Source organism: Dipodomys merriami, unplaced genomic scaffold, assembly GCF_024711535.1.
Source record: "Dipodomys merriami isolate MVZ:Mamm:240054 unplaced genomic scaffold, mDipMer1.0.p SCAF_28, whole genome shotgun sequence".
Lineage (NCBI taxonomy): Eukaryota > Metazoa > Chordata > Mammalia > Rodentia > Heteromyidae > Dipodomys > Dipodomys merriami.
Genome location: NW_027204270.1, coordinates 5948387 through 5968556, shown reverse-complemented (window position 1 = coordinate 5968556; position 20170 = coordinate 5948387). Strand labels below are relative to the sequence as shown.

The window sequence follows — 20170 nt, the reverse complement described above, 5'->3', positions numbered from 1 at the left end:
TATCATTTCTGGGCCTGGAAGCTTAGATGATCAATCTGTATGAACAGAAAATGTACCGAGGGGAAAAACTGCAAGGATTTTTGCCAAATGTGACACTTCCCACTCCCTTTTTTTTTTTTTGTCAGTGGTGGGGCTTGAACTCTGGGCCGGGCACTGTCCCTCAGCTTTTCAGCTCAAGGTGAGTGCTCTACCACTTGAACAGCGCCACTTCCGGTTTCCTGGTGGTTTATTGGAGATAAGAGTCTCATGGACTTTCCTGGTCAGGCTGGCTTTGAACCATGATCCTCAGATCTCAGCCTCCTGAGTAGCTAGGATTACAGGCGTGAGCCACCGGCGCCCGGCAAGAAGAGGTGCTTTGACTTCACTATCCCTCTGGACAGTACTGCACCGCAGCACGTGGGCCCTTGGCTGCCATCTTTAGTACAGTGGACATAAAAGAACACAAGCAAATGTATACTTAAATTAAATAGCATGATTTAATTTAGGTGCTGCTTAATCCTCAATTCTCTTAAGTTAAAAAAAAAAGTTATAATTAACTATTAACGTTAATGAATTTAAACCTTCCAGAAAGCATGGATCCAAAAGGAAATGTCCAGCAGGCAACATGAGCCATCTATTTTATGGCCTTTGCCGTTTCCGTTTCGAACACTCTAAAAACGTCAATGAAAAAAAAAAATCTCTAGAGTTTCTCAGTTTTATTCTCCTAGAGCACACCAGTGCGGCCGTTACTGAGCGCGGTCTCCCAGCAGGTACACGATGAACTCGTAGGTGGACAGCACAATGGCTGTGTTTGGGATCTGTCGGATGAGCTGGGCAAAGAGCCCTCGGTAGAAGGCCAGGTAGCCTTCCTCCCGGAGCACCAGGCGCGCCGTCTGCACGAAGGACTTGTACTTGGTGCCCTCCTCCCGGAGCCGCGTCCTGATCACCTCTGCAGGGAGAGAAACACTCGCTTTAGGCGACCCAGCACAGGAGTTGAGCGGGCGAGGGGACTCAATCCCCGCCACGCAGGGGATAGCCGCATGCTTCCGTCACTGTGCACGGCGCAGGTGGCCTTTGGAAACACAAAGTCTGTTTCTGCCTGGCAAAATAAGCTTACGTTGTTGTGTCAGGGGTTCAGAGGAACAGTAGTGCTTGGCTGGTGGAGCACAGTGATAGAGCTTAGTATAATGAAGGCCTGAGGTTTGGTCCTCCGGGTAGGAACTATGCCTGTGTTACCCACGTTCACCTCACCTGCAGGTCCCAGGGGAGCATCTCCCCCCCCCCCCATCTGAAAATCCGGAACCTGCAACCACTGGTACATATACTCGCTGGCTGGACCAGGCATGCTCACCCCCAAAATCTTTGCATGTATTCCAAATCAAGCATCTCTACACTCTCAATCGCTCTGGCCGCCACCACTTTGGACAGAATACCGTGCCTGCACTTGTCTAGGTAGAGCAGCGCACGTACCGTGTGGATAAGCAATGCAGGAGGCACAGCCTTTAGAAATCGCAGCAGCTGCCATGAGTGCAAAGAAACTTGTGGAATTTTTCTTGGTTCCGTTCGTGGACGAGGCTAATGGAACTTCATTCAGACACTTCTTTAAGCTTTCATAAATAGCAAAACAGATGATAGTTTCCGAGATTCCAGCATAGGAGGCTGTCAACCCTCTGTAGAAGCCACGGATGCCCTCCGTCTGGTAGACGTGCCGGGCGCACTGGAGTGTGTTCATCTGCTTGTAGCCTCTCACTCTGCAGTGAAAGCAACGACAGGCTGCTGACCGGCACCCTGCTGCCATGCGCCCCGACCCATTTGAGGCCAGCTTGTTTAGCTGGGACACGGGGCAGCGCAGACAGGTCAGCATCTGCACCAACAGTCAGAGAAACAGGGTGACAGCTCACGACCCATTTCTAGAAATACAGTCAGAGCTAGCTGAGTACTGTACGTAAAACCAGGAACAGGGACACATACTAGGTTCAAGCAGTCATGACAGCGGTATGGTATGAAAAGATGCTTCAAGTAGAAGGCAGGACAGTTAAATAATAATCATGACCCCAGAATGTTTTCGGATATTCTGACTTGTTGACACTCTTTCTTACTGCATTCTCCACATAGAGGAACCTGTGTGTGGGCTGGGACTGGACCCTGAGCCTCATGCATAAATGAGGTATTTTCATTCTAATACAATTAAGCTTGGTTCCTTTCACAAAAAGGTACCCTGAGTAAGCTGAGGTTGACCAGATATTTTACTACTCTTCTGTCGTCTAGTCCCCTTACAAGGAAGTGACTTGTAGTGGCCCATCTGTTGTGTTTTACATACCCTGTCCATTTCTGCTTCCTCTGCTTGAGTCACTGGCCCATTTACTCTACTTTATGGAATAGAAAGTTGCTAATTCTCAAATTGCAGAATAAAAATAACCATGAGGAGCTGGGAATGTGGCTTAGTGGTAGAATGCTTGCCTAGCACGCATGAAGCCCTGGGTTCCTCAGTACCACACACATACACAGAAAAAGCCAGAAGTGGCACTGTAGCTCAAGTGGTAAAGTGTTCATCTTGAGCAAAACAAGGTCAGGGAGGGGTTGGGAAGTTGGCTCAGAGGTAGAGTGCTTGCCTCATGTGCGTAAGATCCTGGGTTCAATTCCTGAACACCACATAAGCAGAAACAGCCAGAAATGGCACTGTGGCTCAAGTGGTAGGGCGCCAGCCTTGAGCTGAAGAGCTGAGGGACAGTGCCCAGGCCCAGAGTTTAGGCCCCATGACTGACCAAAAAAAAAAAAAAATTAATTAGGGGCTGGGAAGGTGGCTCAGTGGTAGAGCGCTTGCCTTGCATGCCTGAGGCCCTGGGTTCGATTCCTCAGCACCACATAAGCAAAAAGAAAAAAAGCCGGAAGTGGCGCTGTGGCTCAAGTGGTAGAGCGCTAGCCTTGAGCTGAAGAGCTGAGGGACAGCGCCCAGGCCAGAGTTCAGGCCCCACAACCGGACCGCCCCCAAAAAAAATTAATTAAAAAATAAAATAAATAAAAAAAGAAGCTAGGGGACAGTGTCCAGGCCCTGAGTTCAAGCCCTAGGACTGGCCAAAATGACAATTGTCCTTTGATTAATCCTTTGGTTAACCATGCTTTTAAAAGACTTTTTACCAGTGTACAGTAATCGTACCAGAGGAGTTTCCTTGTGATATTTCCCCACTTGTACAATACAATGGCACATCAAACTCATCCCCTCTACCACTCTCTTATCTCCCACCTTTTAAACCTATTTCACTTAGTTTCATTGTTCTTTCTTTCTTTTTTTTTGGTGAGTGGGGCCTGAACTCCGGGCCTGGGCGCTGTCCCTCAGCTCTTCAGCTCCAGGCTAGCTCTCTACCACTTGAGCCACAGCGCCACTTCCGGTTTTCTGGTGGTTAACGAGCTAAGAGACTCATGGACTCTCCTGCCCTGAGTGGCTTTGAACCACCCTCCTCAGATCTCAGCCTCCTGAGTAGCTAGGATTGCAGGCATGAGTCACAGACGCCCAGCTCCTTCTTCTATTCACATATATGTATATAAAGAACTTCGACCATAATCACCTCCACTCTCCCTTCTGCCAACCATGCTCGGACCTGTCTAGATGCATGTGCCTCCTGCTGCCCTCACCCGGCCACTCGCAGGATGGCGGGAGGTCCTCCCTCCTATGCAACTGCCTAGGGGACCCTCCAGTGTCTTGGGCACCTCAGGCTTCTTGGCTCACCACACTACAATTCTTTTTGTTCACTGACTATAACACTGTAAGCTAGAAAGCAGGAGCTGTGTTCTATATCACTGTACTCTAGTGACCCCGGCAGCAAGAAATGTTCATTGTGGGGCTGGGAAGGTGGCTCAGTGGTAGAGTGCTTGCCTTGCATACATAAGGCCCTGGATTCGATTCCTCAGCACATAGGCAGAAAAAGTCAGAAGTGGCGCTGTGGCTCAAGTGGTAGAGCCCTTGCCTTGAGCTGAAGAGCTGAGGGACAGCGCCCAGGCCCAGAGTTGAGGCCCCACGACCGACCAAAAAAAAAAAAAAAACCTCATTGTGAAAGGACCACAGTTAATGGAGCCCACTAAGACAAGGTTCTGAAAGTCCTGGGCGTGCTGCTAAGGAGTGAGAGAATGCAGAGAGCCAGTGTTAGTGGCTCCTGCCACTAATCCTAACTACTCAGGAGGCTGAGATCTGAGGACCACAGTTCAAAGCCAGCCTGGACAGGTCTGAGACTCTTATCTCTAAACACACAGACACAGACACACAGACACACAGACACACAGACACACAGACACACAGACACACAGACACACACACACAGCAGGAAGAAGCTCTGTGGCTCAAGTGGTAGAACGCTAGCCTTGAGCAAAAGCAGCTCAGGGACAAGGTCCAGGCCCTATCAAGCCCTAGTACTAGCACAATAACAAAGAATGCACAGAAAGGCTCTCAGCTGACTGGGTGAATTTATCTGCTGCTAAACAGAAGTGACACTAAGGGCACTGTATGAACACTTGGCATTGGGAAGCACAGCAAAGGCTGCCAGGCGGGAGCCGAGACTGGTCAGAAGCTGAAGGATGAGCAAACATTGGCACAGCACAACCAGGAAGGGGAAGGAAGATGCCTGGTGCAGGGCAGCACACTCGAACACCTGCTCAGCCAGAAGGTGTTCACCAACGGAGCCACTGACATGCATCGAAAGGTGCTGGACAAGGGATCTGTTCGAAGGGCCAGACCTGATGCGCTTTAAGGGGCAGAATGGACTGGGAGAACCTGGGGTCCCAGAGCAATCCAGGGCTGCTGGAGTCACTAAAAGACAACACACACAGGCAGGCTTTTCTCAGTCTTTCCAGAAGCACCTTGGTTTGTTTGTTTTTTTTTTTGTCTGCTGGTGTTGAGACTTGAACTCAGGGCTTCACACTCTTCCTTGTTTTTTTGTTTCTCTTTTTTAACTTAAGGCTGAGCCATACTTTCCCTTCGGGCTTTTTGCTGGCTAACTGGAGAGGCTCTCATGGACTTTTCTGTTCAAGTTGGCTTTGAACTGTGACCCTTGACAGCCGGAGCAGCTAGGATTACAGACTCAAGCTCCTCCGAGCATCTTTTGCTTTCTCCTTTCCTTTCCTCAGAGGCAGCCAGAAGGCTGCTGATATTAGCTAGAAGTTTCCAGGCATCTATTGCATAGAAACTCTTAGATTCAGGCCGGGCACTGGTGGCTCACGCCTGTAATCCTAGCTACTGAAGAGGCTGAGATCTGAGGATGGCGGGTCAAAGCCAGCCCAGGTAGGGAAATCGGTGAGACTCTTATCTCTAATAAACTACTCAGAAAAAGCTGGAAGTGGTGCTGTGGCTCAAGTGGTAGAGCTCTAGCCTTGAGAACAAAGAAACTCAGGGACAGCACCCAGGCCCTGAGTTCAAACCCCAGAACCAGGGGTAGAGGAGGGAATGTGGGGGATTTCTAGGCAGCTCCCTGATTTTTGTCTGGGAGGAAATTAATATCTTCGGTCCTATTCTCTACTGGAACTTAGCACTTCCTCAACCGTGAATGCAGATAACACACCGCAGAAGTACTAACAATACCCATGCTTCGGCATACTAGAAATATGCCCTATCCCATCAGGAGCAAACAAAAAACATTGTTTACATCATCAATTCTTTGAGGTTATATGAGCTGCTGGACAGGCACTAGATCTTGTTATTTAATGTATTAAAGAAGCACTGCTACTGTATCCCAAGTAGTTTTAAAATTAGTAACTATATTTTATTTTATTTATTTATTTATTTATTTATTTTTTGTCGGTCATGGGGCTTTAACTCTGGGCCTGGGCGCTGTCCCTCAGCTCTTCAGCTCAAGGCAAGCACTCTACCACTTGAGCTACAGCGCCACTTCCGGTTTTCTGGTGGTTTATTGGAGATAGGAGTCTCACGGTCTCTCCTGCCCGGGCTGGCTTTGAACCGTGATCCTCAGATCTCAGCCTCCTGAGTAGCTAGGATTACAGGCGTGAGCCACCAGCGCCCGGCTAGTAACTATATTTTAATAACTAGTTCCCATTTCTTTCTTTCTTTTTTTTTTTTTTTTTTTTTTGTCAGTTGTGGTGCTTACCTCTGGGCCTGGGCGCTGTCCCTCAGCTCTTCAGCTTAAGGACAGTGCTCTACCACTTGAGCCACAGCGCCACTTCCAGCTTTTTCTGTGTATGTGGTGCTGAGGAATTGAACCCAAAGCCTAAGGCATGCAAGGCAAGCACTCTACCACTGAGTCACCTTCCCAGCCCCCCATTTCTTTTTAAAAACAAAAACAGCTGGGCACCATTGGCTCATACCTGTAATCCTAGCTACTCAGGAGGCTGAGATCTGAGGATCATGGTTCAAAGCCAGCACAGGTAGGAAAGCCAGTAGACTCTTATTTCTAGTTCACCACTAAAAAGATCAGAAGTGGAGCTTATGACTCAAGCAGTAGAACGCTAGCCTTGAGCAAAATAACTAAGGAGCAGTACTCAGGCTCTGAATTTAAGCCCAAGTACTGGCATATAAGTAAGTAAGTAAGTAAATAAATAAATAAATGAAATGCAAGCCCAAACCTTTAGCCTAAAAAAAAAGGACTGAAGGCTTCACCTGAATGCCAAAGGAATCTATAGCCCTCCAAAAGTCACCTCCTGGCTAGAGTTTCAGGGCAGAAGCCTCGTGTATCTGAGGGCCACATTCAGCATATTTGCTGAGGCCTGAAGGCTCCTTCTGCTCTGTCCTCCCTGGAAAGCCCGGCCTGTGAGTCCACAGAACTTCCCACGGTGGGTCCACAAAGCCCCTGCATGGACTGCAGAGAAGGAAGTCAGGACTGCTGAGAGGATTCCCAAGCTGCTCATCTTTGCAGCTCTCTCTCTCTCTCAACAATGATTACAGTATAAATCTCAGAACAAAGGAATTTCAACACATAGGTAGACTGAGAAAAGCCCAGAAGGAGACAGACAGCTAAGGAATCCTACCACTAAAAAAAACCCCAAGAGCTGTTCTACTAAGGAAAGAATTAATAACTTACTTCCGTTCTAGCTGCATCCTGGTTTTGACCATCCATATAGGATTCATTAAGGAATTTGTGACAAAAGCTGGAAGGAAGAAACAGAAGTTATCGCTGAATACTGTTTATGAAAACTGTCCACCCCATGTAATACACTGGGAAATCTGGGTGTCAGTGGCTTAATGAGGCTGTATAACAGGGAACATTTCCACCCTGCAGATGGAAGCTACAGTCTCTGAGAATAAAATGCCTATTGCCGCTGCAGCTCCAAGGAAATCTCAATTTTCTACAGCCCGTTGGTCTTTCCAGCCACTAGGTGGTGCTGTTACGGTTTTTGTTCATAGGATTCCTAGGGTATAAACTGTCTAAAAATCCGATTGAGAAAAAATTTTAACTTTCTGATTCAATCCAAAGGTTACTTTCTATCTAATATGAAATAAAGAAACTAAATCTTCATTTACCTGAGTTCAAACTTAGAAATTTAAAAACTTGACAAGTTATTTCAGAAAACTGGATTTTAAAAACCAGATCTGCTTACAGGAGTCATTTTTTGGTAAGCCTTTTGCATCTTAGCATTAGCAATAGTCCCTGATCAGCCAAAAAAGGAAACAGCATGGTATTACCCAACAGCCTTCTAATATCTTATGCCCTCTAGGTACGGAGAAGAATAAGCAGATTAAATTCCTACTCAAGGATACTTATTTTAAAAGCTCCCTCAAGGTCTGCTTTATTTACCCAGGGTCTTAAGTTAATTCTGCATAACTGATAAATAACTTCTCCATGATGGCTAACTCACTATTGGCCTACTAAGTGGAGAACAATGTATTTTGGAATGCTATCTGTATTCCACTGAGCCTCAAGTTAGGTAGAAACACCTTTCCTGAGTGAAACAGCTTTGCTTAATAGTTATTTTTCAGGGCCTAGAAACATAATCTAGGAATATTCAAAAGGACTGCCAGGAATTTTATTGGGAATAACAAAGGCAGAGGAAGCTGGTGTGGACAAATTACAGGCTGGAAGATGGCACATTATTATTATTATTTTTTTTTTTTTTTGGTGCCAGTCCTGGGACTTGAACTCATGGCTTAGGCACTGCACTGTCCTTGAGCTTTTTCACTCAAAGCTATGTCTCTACCATTTGAGCCACAGCTCTACTTCTGGCTTTTTGGTAGTTAATTAGAGTTAAGAGTCTCATGGGACTTTTCTGGCCAGGCTGGCTTTGAACAGAGATCCTCATATCTAGCTAGGATTATAGGTGTGAACCACCGGCACCCACAAGATAGGTATTCCCCCCCCCCCCCGCCCCCCGGTCGTAGGGCCTGGACTCTGGGCCTGGGCACTGTCCCTCAGCTCTTCAGCTCAAGGATAGTGCTCTACCACTTGAGCCACAGCGCCACTTCTGGCTTTTTTTTGTTTATGTGGTGCTGAGGAATCGAACCCAGGACCTCATGAATGCAAGGCAAGCTCTCTACCACTGAGCTACCTTCCCAGCCCAAGATAGACATTTTCATAAAATTCTCTAAAATAGCTTTTGAGTTAAATGCACATATATAGTCTCTACGAGAAGACAGAGCCTTCACTTAGCCATGTGCAGCCATGGTTTCTGCCAGTACTGGGGAAGGGGGCCCTTGCACAAACTCTGCAGTGAGTAGAATAATTTCTTCCAGCCTGTGCAACTACTCCACCTAAGCACCTCCCCAGGCCCCTAGCCAGAACCCTCCTATGCCACCTAGTCGTTAAGGGCAGCTGTGCCCCTGACACCTGTGAGACTCACAGAGAAAGCAGCTGACTTCAGAAAGTAGCTCAATGGGGAAAGCAAGAGGACATGGAAATCACATTGCTATTCCTTCAAAAGAGATGACACTGACCAGTAGCATGCAGGGGTATGCACATTGTGGGGGGGAACTGAGAAACTTGGGTGGTCAGTTGCTCTCAAACACCCATGTCCTATCAGCTCTAAGGAAGCTCTTGGAAAATGATTTTAGGTGCAAGAGAAGCGGTGAGCTACCTCTGATTCGGGGCGGGGACCACATGCATGCTTTGGGACGGAGAACCTTTCTTCTCACTCCCTAGGGTAACATACCTGCAGAGCCAGCTGAGAAAATATGCACAGTATTGCTATTAGGCACGAAAATGTCATTAAATTGCTCTTTGGCTTTGGAGTAACATGCAAAGTACACAGCCCTGTTAGAACAAAGAGAGAACGCTATGAGGAAACCATTATGGCACTGTAAAATCTCTATGTCTTGCTGCAACATATACAAATGCAGAAGTCAGCTGGGAACTGGAAGTGTGACCTCACCGTGTGAAAACCTAGACCTGCCCGCACTTCTTGTCTCCTGGCAATGACTTAGTGGTGACAGAGGGTCCAAAATAACCCATGCAATTCCTCACACCAGTGTTCCCAAGAGCATGCATCACCAGGGTCCTTGCTACATTGCGGACCTGGACGTGGCCTAGGCTGCCGAGACTGCGCATTGCTAGCTCAGTAATACCCAGGCGCTGACCACGTACCAGCCACACTTCCAGCAGGAAATGGAGAGGAACCACAGTGAGGACAGCTCTTCATCTTCAGTGACCACATTGAAATCACCACCCACAGGCACCACCACTGCTCCACAGCACGTCTAGTTAGGCAAAGCCAACCAGGAGAAGCAGTTGGCCACCGAGCAGCGAGCTCCCCCTTTGGCAAGGATGGACTCCGGGGTGCACACTACCCAGTGAGCTAGCTCAGCAATTCAAGGCTTACCTTGACGGTGCAACTCCAACCAAATTTGGACCCAAGCCTCTAAAAAGTGACTTTGGTCCTTCCTTCTCCAAGATTGACCTGAACAATAAGAAAAGATACACATTTATATTTATATACCTTTCTATATTTTCTTTTTTTTTTTTTTTTTGCTCAGTTGTAGGGCTTGAACTCTGGGCCTGGGCGCTGTCCCTCAGCTCTTCAGCTCAAGGCAAGCGCTCTACTACTTGAGCCACATGCCACTTCTGGTTTCCTGGTGGTTAATTGGGAATGAGAGTTTCATAGACTTTCTTGCATGGACTGGCTTTGAACTGTGATCCTCAGATCTCAGCCTCCTAAGTAGCTAGGGTTACAGGCGTGAGCCTGTAAATAAGCACCCAGCTTATTTACACTTTATTATGTTAAATTTATTTTTAGTTATATTTTGTATTATATTTTATTATATTTATTTTCATTATATTTATACTATATACTATATATAATTATATAATGCATTTATATTATTATATTTATTATATTTATAGTTATACACCTGTAAGCTAAGCCTAGGCCAAATGATAAGGACCAGGCTTCACACTGGCTCCTTGCAGGAATAAATTGTTTTAGAGACCACCCCCCCAGACTCCTAGCTGACTCTATGCCAATGTATGACCTGGGAAGTACAAGCAGGAGGACCACAGTCTGGCTGCCCGGACATGAAGTGAGACTCTGCCTTGAAAATGAAATCACCAATTCAAAAAGGGGATGATGGAGGTGCATGTGGCTCAGGCGGTAGAGCACCTGTTTAGCAAGTACAAGGCCCCAAGTTCAAGCCCTAATACAAACATACCCATAAACACACAAAAAAGCTGAGGGCCTGATTCAAGCCCCAGGACTACCCTCCTACGTACTGTGTATTTCTACACAACAGCAATGACCAATCTGAAAATGGAATTAAAAACCAAACACAACAATTCCACACTGAGTGTGGTGACATGTTGCCTGTAGTCCCAGATGAGGCCAGGACAGGTAACACAGTGAGACCCTGCTCAAAAATAAAAACCAGGGCTGGGAAGATGGCTCAGTGGTAGAGTGCTTGCCTTGCATGCCTGAGGCCCTGGGATTCCTCAGCACCATATAAGCAGAAAAAGCCTGAAGTGGTGCTATGGCTCAAGTGGTAGAGTGCTAGCCTTGAGCTGAAGAGCTAAGGGACAGTGCCCAAGCCCAGAGTTCAGGCCCCACAACTGACAAAAACAAAACAAAAACCTAACTGTTTACAATCTTATCAGAAAGTATCAAATACTTACTCAAAGAGCCAGAGCCAGATTAGGTCTTACTTTTGTAGTGATAAAAATGGAATTAAAATAGTGGTCACAGTCATATACCTCTGAACCTACTCTTCTTTTAATAAGCAGTCAGTTTGTTCAGCTCTATTTACAAAATTGATTTACTTCAAAATGGTAGAGATAACAATCTTACTTTTTTTTTTTTTTTTTTTTTTTTTGGTCAGTCGTGGGGCTTGAACTCTGGGCCTGGGCACTGTCCCTCAGCTCTTCAGCTCAAGGCGAGCGCTCTACCCCTTGAGCCACAGCACCACTTCCGGTCCTCTGGTGGTTTATTGGAGATAAAAATCTCTTGGACTTTTCTGCCTAGGGTGGCTTTTTTTGTTTGTTTGTTTTTTTGTTTTGGGTCCGGTTGTGGGGCCTGAACTCTGGGCCTGGGCACTGTCCCTCAGCTCTTCAGCTCAAGGCTAGCACTCTACCACTTGAGCCACAGCACCACTTCTGGCTTTTTTTTTTTTTTTTTGCTTATGTGGTGCTGAGGAATCGAACCCAGGGCCTCAGGCATGCAAGGCAAGCGCTCTACCACTGAGCCACCTTTGCCAGCACCCCAGGGTGGCTTTGAACCGTGATCCTCAGATTTCAGCCTAAGTAGCTAGGATGACAGGCATGCGCCACCGGCACCTGGCAACAATCCTACTTTCTAAACACAAAATCTTTTCCTTCCTGGAAGGCATAAAGTCACTTTCATTTGTTGTGTGCAGTTCTGGGGCTTCAAGTCAGGGTCTGGGCACTGTGTTCTGTTTTTTTTTTTTTTTTTACCCAAGGCCAGGAATCCACAACTTGAGCCACCTGTAAATGACTTTCCACACACATTCATTTATGGCCTTGAGTAGCAAAGGCTCTTGGCTTTGCCATGCCTAGACAGCTAGGGAACACGTCCCACACAAGTGCAGCCGACAGGTCATTCTTCCTATGACGTCAGGGAAGGTCAAATAAATGAGATTTTAAATTGTCTGACCTAACCAGACAATATGCTATAATTTAAGAATAGGAAGGAAGTAATGATACAGAATGAATGGGCTTTAAAAAACTTGGGTCAAGTGAAAGAAGCAGGCCCAAAAGGTCGTATCAAGTAAGTGTCCAGAAGACACATTTGTGAGAAGAGGTTGGCTGCCTTGGGCTGGAAGTGAGTTTGAGGTGGGGAGTGAGTGTGAACAGGGAAAGGGGCCAGCGGGGAACCTGGGCTCAAGCCTGTCATCCTAGCTTCTCAGGAGGCTGAGATCTGAGAATCAAGGCTCAAAACCAAATCAGTAGACAAAATCCTAGAGACTCTTCTCTCCAAGTAACCTGTGAGCTGGAAGTGGAGCTGTGGATCAAGTGGCAGAACACCAGCATTGAATGGAAGTTGAATAAACGAATCCAAGGCCTAAGTTCAAGCTCCAATACTAACACAAAAAAATATAAAAATAATCAATGGGTAAAAAGAGTCTCTTTTAGTGGGCATGAACAGTAATGTTGCACAATATTATATAAATACAGTATAAGCATTTAAGTCCATTTCGTCTTTTTAGACAGGGTCTCTTCGAAGGCCCTGAGTTTAAAAACTGCAATACAGGACTAATACAGTGGCATACACTTATAATCCCATCTAGTTGGGAGGTGGAGATTGGGAGGGTTGTGATTTGAGGCCAGTCTGGGCAAAAAGTCAGACCTCATCATCTCAACAAAAAAAGCTGGGTACATGGCATTCACCTGTCACCTTAGCTGTGTGAGTAGCTTAAGCTAAATCCTTAAGAGGATTGCAGTGCAGGCTAGGCCCAGAAAGACACCTAAGAGTCTACTGAAAATTAACTCAAGTAAAAAGGGACAGTGGCATGGCTCAAGTGGTGGAGCACCTACCTAGCAGGCAAGGGGCCCTGAATTCAAGACCCTAGTACTGGGAGGAGGAGATGGAAGGAGGGAGGGGGCCAAGGCAACTAACTGAGACCAAGTTTCCCTAGGTTGAGCAAATTGGTTCTGAACTCCTGGGTTCAAGTGATCTTCCCCATATACCTGGGACTACAGGTATGTGTTACAGTACTTGACTAAACTGTATACTATTAAATGGGGGGATTGTATGGTATATGAATTACTTCTTCATAAAAACACAGACAAAAAATAGAAATAAAAAAATTAAAACACAGATCATGATTAAAACCCAAAGTTAATGGAAAACAAAGGTTAGGGTAAACATAATTCTTGGGGGACTTCACAATGAGCATGGAATTTCAGGGAACATTCGCACAGTCAAAATAAGCCAGGTGGTTCTCAACAGAGGCCTGAGAATTTCATGGTTTCAAACTGGAACTCTCCTCCTCAAAAGGCTGAGCTTGCTGAACAAGAACTCCTCTTAGGCACCACCTTGACGTGCCCTGCACCTTCTAGAACAGACTACTCAGTTAAGTTTCCAGCTATGGTCCTCTGTGTGCCACCCCAGGAGCCATTTAGGCCCAGTGCAGGGAATCCTGGGCTCCCGGAAGCTGGGAGTGCTCATCCATAATGCAGTGGGCGCACGTCCTCAAATGACTCAGGCCATTTAAGAACTGAAGAAAGATCGTCTCCATAGTTACACATATTAGCAACTGGCAAGGAGTCAGATCTGTTATATAATCTGAACTCCTAGCCTATCTGGATATTTACAGCTCTCTTCTGGAACAATCAAGTTCTTACTATAAATGGCACACGAGGCTTTGAAAGAAGGCATGGAGGGATCCCTTACTTTCCCAGTCACCTTAGCTTTGGGAAGGGAAATGAACAGAAGCCAGAGCCATGCTGGGGGCAGTTATGCCCTCTTCTTCCTGTTTTATATCACAATATGCATATCACAGACAATGGAGACAAGCAGCTCATTTAAACAGGGCAGCTCTTAAAAGATACCTTCTAGCTCCCTGGCAAGGCTGTTAATTCATAAATAGAAGATAACTCAAGTTTAAAGAGTAGCAGTTTGGTTCAAGAAAAAAATCAAGCCAGATTTTTATTTTGTCAGAAAGTCAGCATTTAAAATAAACACTATTACTTTGGAAACTGTGATAGTGAGTCTGAACTGGCTAACAATTTCCGTTGCTGTGTTTTTCTTTGTATGTAACTATTCAAAAGATAAAAGCTGTCTCTTCTTCCTTGTAGAATATGTCTCTAATAGCTTAAACACCAGACACCAGTGAGTGATTTGCATTTTGAAAAATAAACTTCTGGTGACAAACACTGGTCTCTGAAGGCAGCACTTCCAGAAGGGGCAGACAGGCAGGCAACTAACAGCTCAGTGCTAAAGGAACCAGAAACATAGTATCTTCTAGAAAGAGAACAAAACACTGAGTTGGGTCTTGCAGGATAGATGAGGCCTGCCCCCCCCGCCCCCCCCACGCTGCCCAGCTCAGAGGCCCGGTTCCCACTAGGCTGGGGGTGAGGAGGAGAAAGCTGTCAAGCTTTGTGACCACGCTGCCACAGGAGCACACTGTCCTGTGTGGACTGTGGACTATTCTCTGACCCTGCCCACATGGAGAGCACACACTGCCCGAGGGTCCAGCATGTGTTCTTCAGAAGAGAATTAGGCAATATATACTCCCCTCTTTTTGCTTTGGCCACTAATAAATGCAATTAGAAATCTTATGGTTGAGGGGCTGGGAAGGTGGCTCAGTGGTAGAGCGCTTGCCTTGCATGCATGAGGCCCTGGGTTCAATTCCTCAGCACTACATAAGCAAAAAGAAAAAAGCCAGAAGTGGTGCTGTGGCTCAAGTGGTAGAGCGCTAGCCTTGAGCTGAAGAGCTGAGGGACAGCGCCCAGGCCCAGAGTTCAGGCCCCACGACCAGAACAAAAAAAAAGAAATCTTATGGTTGAAAAGCACAGAAAAATGCGTCTCAGGGTGCTGGTGGCTCCCACCTGTAATCCTAGTTACTTAGGAGGCTGAGATCTGAAGATTGCAGTTCAAGGCCAGGCAGGGCAGGAAAGTTCAAGACTCTTATCTCCAATAAACTACTCAGAAAAAGCAGGAAGTGGTGCTGTGGCTCAAGTGGCAAAGTGCTGGCCTTGAGCACTGAGAGGCTCAGGGACAGCAGGCAGGCCGTGAGTTTGAGCCCCAGGACTGGCAATACTATACATAATGACAGTGGTGAATATTTCCATGGCAGGAAAGTGTTAAGTGCTTTGTGTAACAGCTGCTGACCTGCCCACGGTCACTCCCCTTGGGTACTGAATGTTGCTTTGGCCACAGGCAACATTTTAGGATCTGAGGACCTGTCAGTAAGCAAAACACCAGTTCAAGGGGTGGGAGCCAAAAGAACATATAAGTAAGAAACACCTCTGCTGGGGGATGGGGACTGTGGAGGCAGCTGAAGGGAGGGCTGGCGTGGCTCTAAATAGCAGGTTACTGCAAGGCCTTCCAGCAAATGTGACAAAGCCTGAAGATAACACCCCCACAAGGACCTGGGGGTAAAGAAAATGTGCCTCTTAGGAGGAAAAGGAGGCTCCCAGGGCAACAGGAAATGAAGTCAGAGAAGTCATGCAAGGACAGGCAAGACAGAGCCTGGCATGCCAATGGCCGCAGGGACGGCCACGGGCTGGGGCTGGTGTTTGGAGGTAGCTGGGACCCCTCGGAATGGCAGCACAAGATTCCCCAGCTGCTCAGCTGAGGATGAGGGTTGTGGATGGCTGAGTACTGGACCAGGGCAGTTAGTAGGACACACACACACACACACACAGGACAGGGCAGTTACACACACACACACACACGCACACACACATGCACGCACGCACGCATGCACACACGCACACACGAGACAAGGTGGCACGGAGCAGGCCAGCCTTGCAGGAAGGGATCAAGAGGAGGCTGGGTCCTTTATATAGGTTGCAGGCAGAGTTGATAGGATTTGCAGTGGGGCTGACACTCCAAGGCCACAAGGACAAAGCTACTTCCCTGCAAGACAAAGAAATTTGGAGCAGCAGGGGTCAGGAAGTGTGGGTTTGGGGTTTGTTATGTGTTGGAGTGTGAGAAACCTAAGCCTGTGGCTCCCAGATGCTATTTGCAGCCAGGAAGACTAAATATGACCACAGAGGGAGTGGCTGTCACTAGGGAGCGAGCCAGGCAGAGCCTGGGACCCTCCCACTGCAGACACAGCCAAGGAAGAGGGAGCAGCTGAGGCCAAGAGCCAAGAGCCTCCGCGTCTCGAGGAGAAACTGAAAGATGAAGTCGCTCAGCTTCCACCAGGGTTTTTGTTTTGTTTTTCTCCAACCAGGGTTTTTGTCGTACTTTTTCACCTTGCTTTTAGCTGCTCCAAACTGTTTTTAGAAGTAAGGTGGCTATGCATAAACATGACTCTGGGTGTGTCACTTAACTGCTGTCTGTATGTCCTCAGATCTAAAGTGAGGGAATGGCAGGCCCAAATGCCAGCCAGCACTTTAAGTTGCTTGAAAAAATCAATGAAATACTACTACTTGAAAGGACTTTTTTTTTGGGGGGTGTGGGGTGTGGGGCAGGGCTCTCAGCCACTCATGAGGCTTGAACTCTGGGCCTAGGCGCTGTCCTGCAGCTCTTCAGCTCAAGGTGAGTGCTACCACTTTGAGCCACAGTGCCACTTCTGGTTTTCTGGTGGTTAACTGGAGATAAGTCTTATGGACTTTCCTGCCCAGGCTGGCTTTGAACTACGTTGATCCTCAGATCTCAGCCTTCTGAGAAGCTAGGATTACAGGCATGAGCTACTGGTGCCTGGCCATGAATGGACTCCTTGTTTTTTGTTTTCAAATTTAACTTGAACACTGCTAACATCAGCTGAGATGAGCTGGAGAACCCTAAAATTGTGTAAGCCAGGCTGAGGAAGTAAAGCTTAAGCTCTTAGGTGAGGGGCTGGGAAGGTGGCTCAGTGGTAGAGTGCTTGCCTTGCATGCATGAGGGGGGCTGGTAGAATGCTTGCCTTGCATGCCTGAGGCCCTGGGTTCCATTCCTCAGCACCACATAAGCAAAAAGAAAAAAGCCGGAAGTGGCACTGTGGCTCAAGTGGTAGAGCGCTAGCCTTGAGCTGAAGAGCTGAGGGACAGCGCCCAGGCCCAGAGTTCAGGCCCCACAACTGGACCCCCCCCCCAAAAAAAAAAGAAAGCTCTTAGGTGAAAATGTCACTTCACACACTTTACTGGGGCTTGAACTCAGGGCCTGGGTGCCGTCTTTTAGATTTTTTACACTACTATCTGAGCTAAAACTCCATCTCCTCATCCCCTACAACCCTTCTTTTTGGTGGTAAACTGGAATTAAAGAATGTCCTGAACTTTCTTGTTTGGGTTGGCTTGGAATCTCAATCCTCAGATCCCAGTCTCTTACGAGTAGATAGGACCATAGGTATTACACCTGGCCATAGGTATTTTCTAATATAGCATCATTATAATCAACATTTTCCCTAATCCTATGTTTATAGTTTGATATGAACATATGTAAGTGGATTTAAAGTGTTCATATGTAAGTGAATCTCATTATTTTGTAGCTCTGTGTGTACCAACTAATGAATGCTGCAGTCCACAATGGAAGTACTTTGGTGTGGTGTGGGGTTTTTCCCCCGCATTCAAAAAGATGGGGTGGGGGCTGGGAAGGTGGCTCAGTGGTTGAGCGCTTGCCTTGCATGCCTGAGGCCCTGGGTTCGATTCCTTAGCACCACATAAGCAAAAAGAAAAAAGTCGGAAGTGGTGCTGTGGCTCAAGTGGTAGAGCGCTAGACTTGAGCTGAAGAGCTGAGGGACAGTGCCCAGGCCCAGAGTTCAGGCCTCACGACCGACCAAAAAAACAAAAAACAAAAAACCCCAAAAAGATGGGGTGTTTTTTTGGCCCTCCCCCGCCTTTTCGTTTATACTGTAATAAACAATTACCCTTGGTGGCCATGGGGACATACACACATACACAGGAAACTAGAGAGACTAAATATCCCATCTGTCTGTCTCCATATCGCCCAGCTCCTCACTTTCCCACAGCCTTTTGGAGTCCCACCCACTACTCTCTCAGCTCAGCTTCAAAACTGATCCTGCTGGGCTCTTCTGGAGAAAGCTTCTCTGTCCCTAGTAACTTTCTGACTCTCATTTGGGGCCTGGTCTCAGCAGCTGTGGTGGCATCCAGTTCTGCTCAGAAAGCTAGATGCTTCTCCAGACACATTTGGCCCATGAGCTCCGCTCAAGGTGCTGGGGGTGTTGATTACTCAAAATCTCCACTTATTTCCTCTTTTCCCAACTAAATTGTCTATGCAGATCAACAGTGATATATTTTTTGCTGTTGTTGTTGTTGGTCATGGAGCTTGAACTCAGAGCTTGGGCACTGTCCCTGAGCTCTTGTGCTCAAGGTTAGTGCTCTACCACTTTCAGCCACAGCTCCACTTCCAGTTTTCTGGTGGTTAACTGGAGATAAGAGTCTCACTGACTTTCCTGACCAGGCTGGCTTTGAACGGTGATCCTCCGATTTCAGCCTCCTGAGTAGCTAGGATTACAGATATGGGCCACCAGTGGCTGGCTGGTGTTATCTTTCTTAAACACATCTTTTCCCAAGGATCACTTTCAGAGGCCCAAGTATCACAATGAGTGAATTTTAACTGTCATTTATTATTTCTTTAAAAAGTATATGCCCAGCCAGGCATCCTGGCACAGCCTATAATGCCAGCACCTGGGAAGCAGAAGCAGAATATTCAATTAAGAGGCCAGCCTGGGCTACATAGTGAGGCCTTGTCTGCAAAGAAGAAGAAAAAAAGAAAAGTGTAAGCACAGTTCATAAGCTAAAAATCAGATCATGTCAAATGTTCTTCTGAATTAATTTTGTCTTAAGCTCAGTGGCTGAGAAGCCAAATTTTTCTACAGTAAAAATGACTAGGTATCTTAGGTGAAAAACAAAACAAAATCTTCTCTATTATTTCCAAGTTAAAACAAAAAGCTAGGCACCAATGGTTTACACTTACAATCCTTGCTACTCAGTAGGCTGAGAGCTAAGGATTGTGGTTCAAAGCCAGCCAGGGCAGGAAAGTCCATGAGATTCTTATCACTAATTAAGTACCCCCAAAAAGCCGGAAGCAAAGCTGTGGTTCAAGTGGTGGTAGAGCAATAGCCTTAAGCACAAAAGCACAGGGGACAGCTCCCAGGCCCTAAGTTCAAGCCCCAGGAGTGGCACACACACGTAAAAAAAAAAAAATCATTTCTATATTCATCTTTGAAGTATTTACAACCCACATCTGACTTGTACAATTTTTCTCTGCTACTCCTAAGCCTCTTTTTCACTCTTGAAGATTTGAGCATCAGCAACAATTTCATTCAATACAGGTTTAAACACAGGTTTCAGCTGCTTTGCAGTTAAACTGTCTAGTCAACTGGCCCTGCCGATCCAGCAGATCCCCTCCCCCCAGGATGCAAGGTCAGGGTTCAAAGAACTCTTTCTCAAATTGAGAGCCAGACTATGTAAATAATCTCATGCCTTGGTGGGGTTGGCAGCCATTCTGGATTGGCAGTGGGGAGGTGGTGGCAGGAGGAGAGGGGGCTGGGTGAATGGGGGGCTGACTTACTTCAGAACCTGCAAGAGTCCTGGGGTCACCGACGTTGGTCTCACCATTCCAGCTCCACTAATGGTCCCCAGATGAACCTGAGGATAATAGACTGTCCGGAGGGCTAGTCTTGAAGACTGCAACCTGGTCTTAATGACTTCCAGTGGACAAGTGAAAATAGCACCAACTGTGCCACCGCACCTGTAAGAAGACATCACAGCACGTTCAGAAGGGTGACGAGACCCCCCACACCAGTACAAGGGGAAGCCAAAAGTTTTTCTCTCTCCAAAAATAGACATGTGCCCACTTAGTAAAAAGTTATAACACAAAACAGGTTAAAATCAGTTGAAATTGGGGCTGGGAAGGTGGCTCAGTGGTAGAGCGCTTGCCTTGTATGCATGAGGCCCTGGGTTCGATTCCTCAGCACCACATAAGCAAAAAGAAAAAAGCCAGATGTGGCGCTGTGGTTCAAGTGGTAGAACGCTAGCCTTGAGCTGAAGAGCTGAGGGACAGCGCCCAGGCCCAGAGTTCAGGCCCCATGACTGGACCCCCCCTTCCCCCCCCCCCTCCCCGCCAAAAAAAAATCAGTTGAAATTCTTGAGCTAAAGAGATAACAACTACCACCTCGCCCCTCTCTGTCAGCATGGACAGCACT

General features: G+C 46.9%; 1 protein-coding gene across 1 annotated transcript in view; it reads right to left on the bottom strand.

The window, feature by feature from the left end:
• Nucleotides 1–457: 457 nt before the first annotated feature.
• The window catches only part of Slc25a33 (solute carrier family 25 member 33), a 32659-nt gene continuing 12946 nt past the window's right edge, over nucleotides 458–20170 (bottom strand). The window contains exons 2-7 of the mRNA XM_070037295.1: nucleotides 19537–19716; nucleotides 9730–9807; nucleotides 9064–9164; nucleotides 7002–7068; nucleotides 1450–1730; nucleotides 458–928 (exon numbers count right to left, since the gene is read on the bottom strand). Of these exons, the coding sequence (XP_069893396.1) occupies nucleotides 726–928; nucleotides 1450–1730; nucleotides 7002–7068; nucleotides 9064–9164; nucleotides 9730–9807; nucleotides 19537–19716 (910 nt within the window). The 3' untranslated portion in view covers nucleotides 458–725. The remainder of the gene's footprint in view (nucleotides 929–1449; nucleotides 1731–7001; nucleotides 7069–9063; nucleotides 9165–9729; nucleotides 9808–19536; nucleotides 19717–20170) is intronic.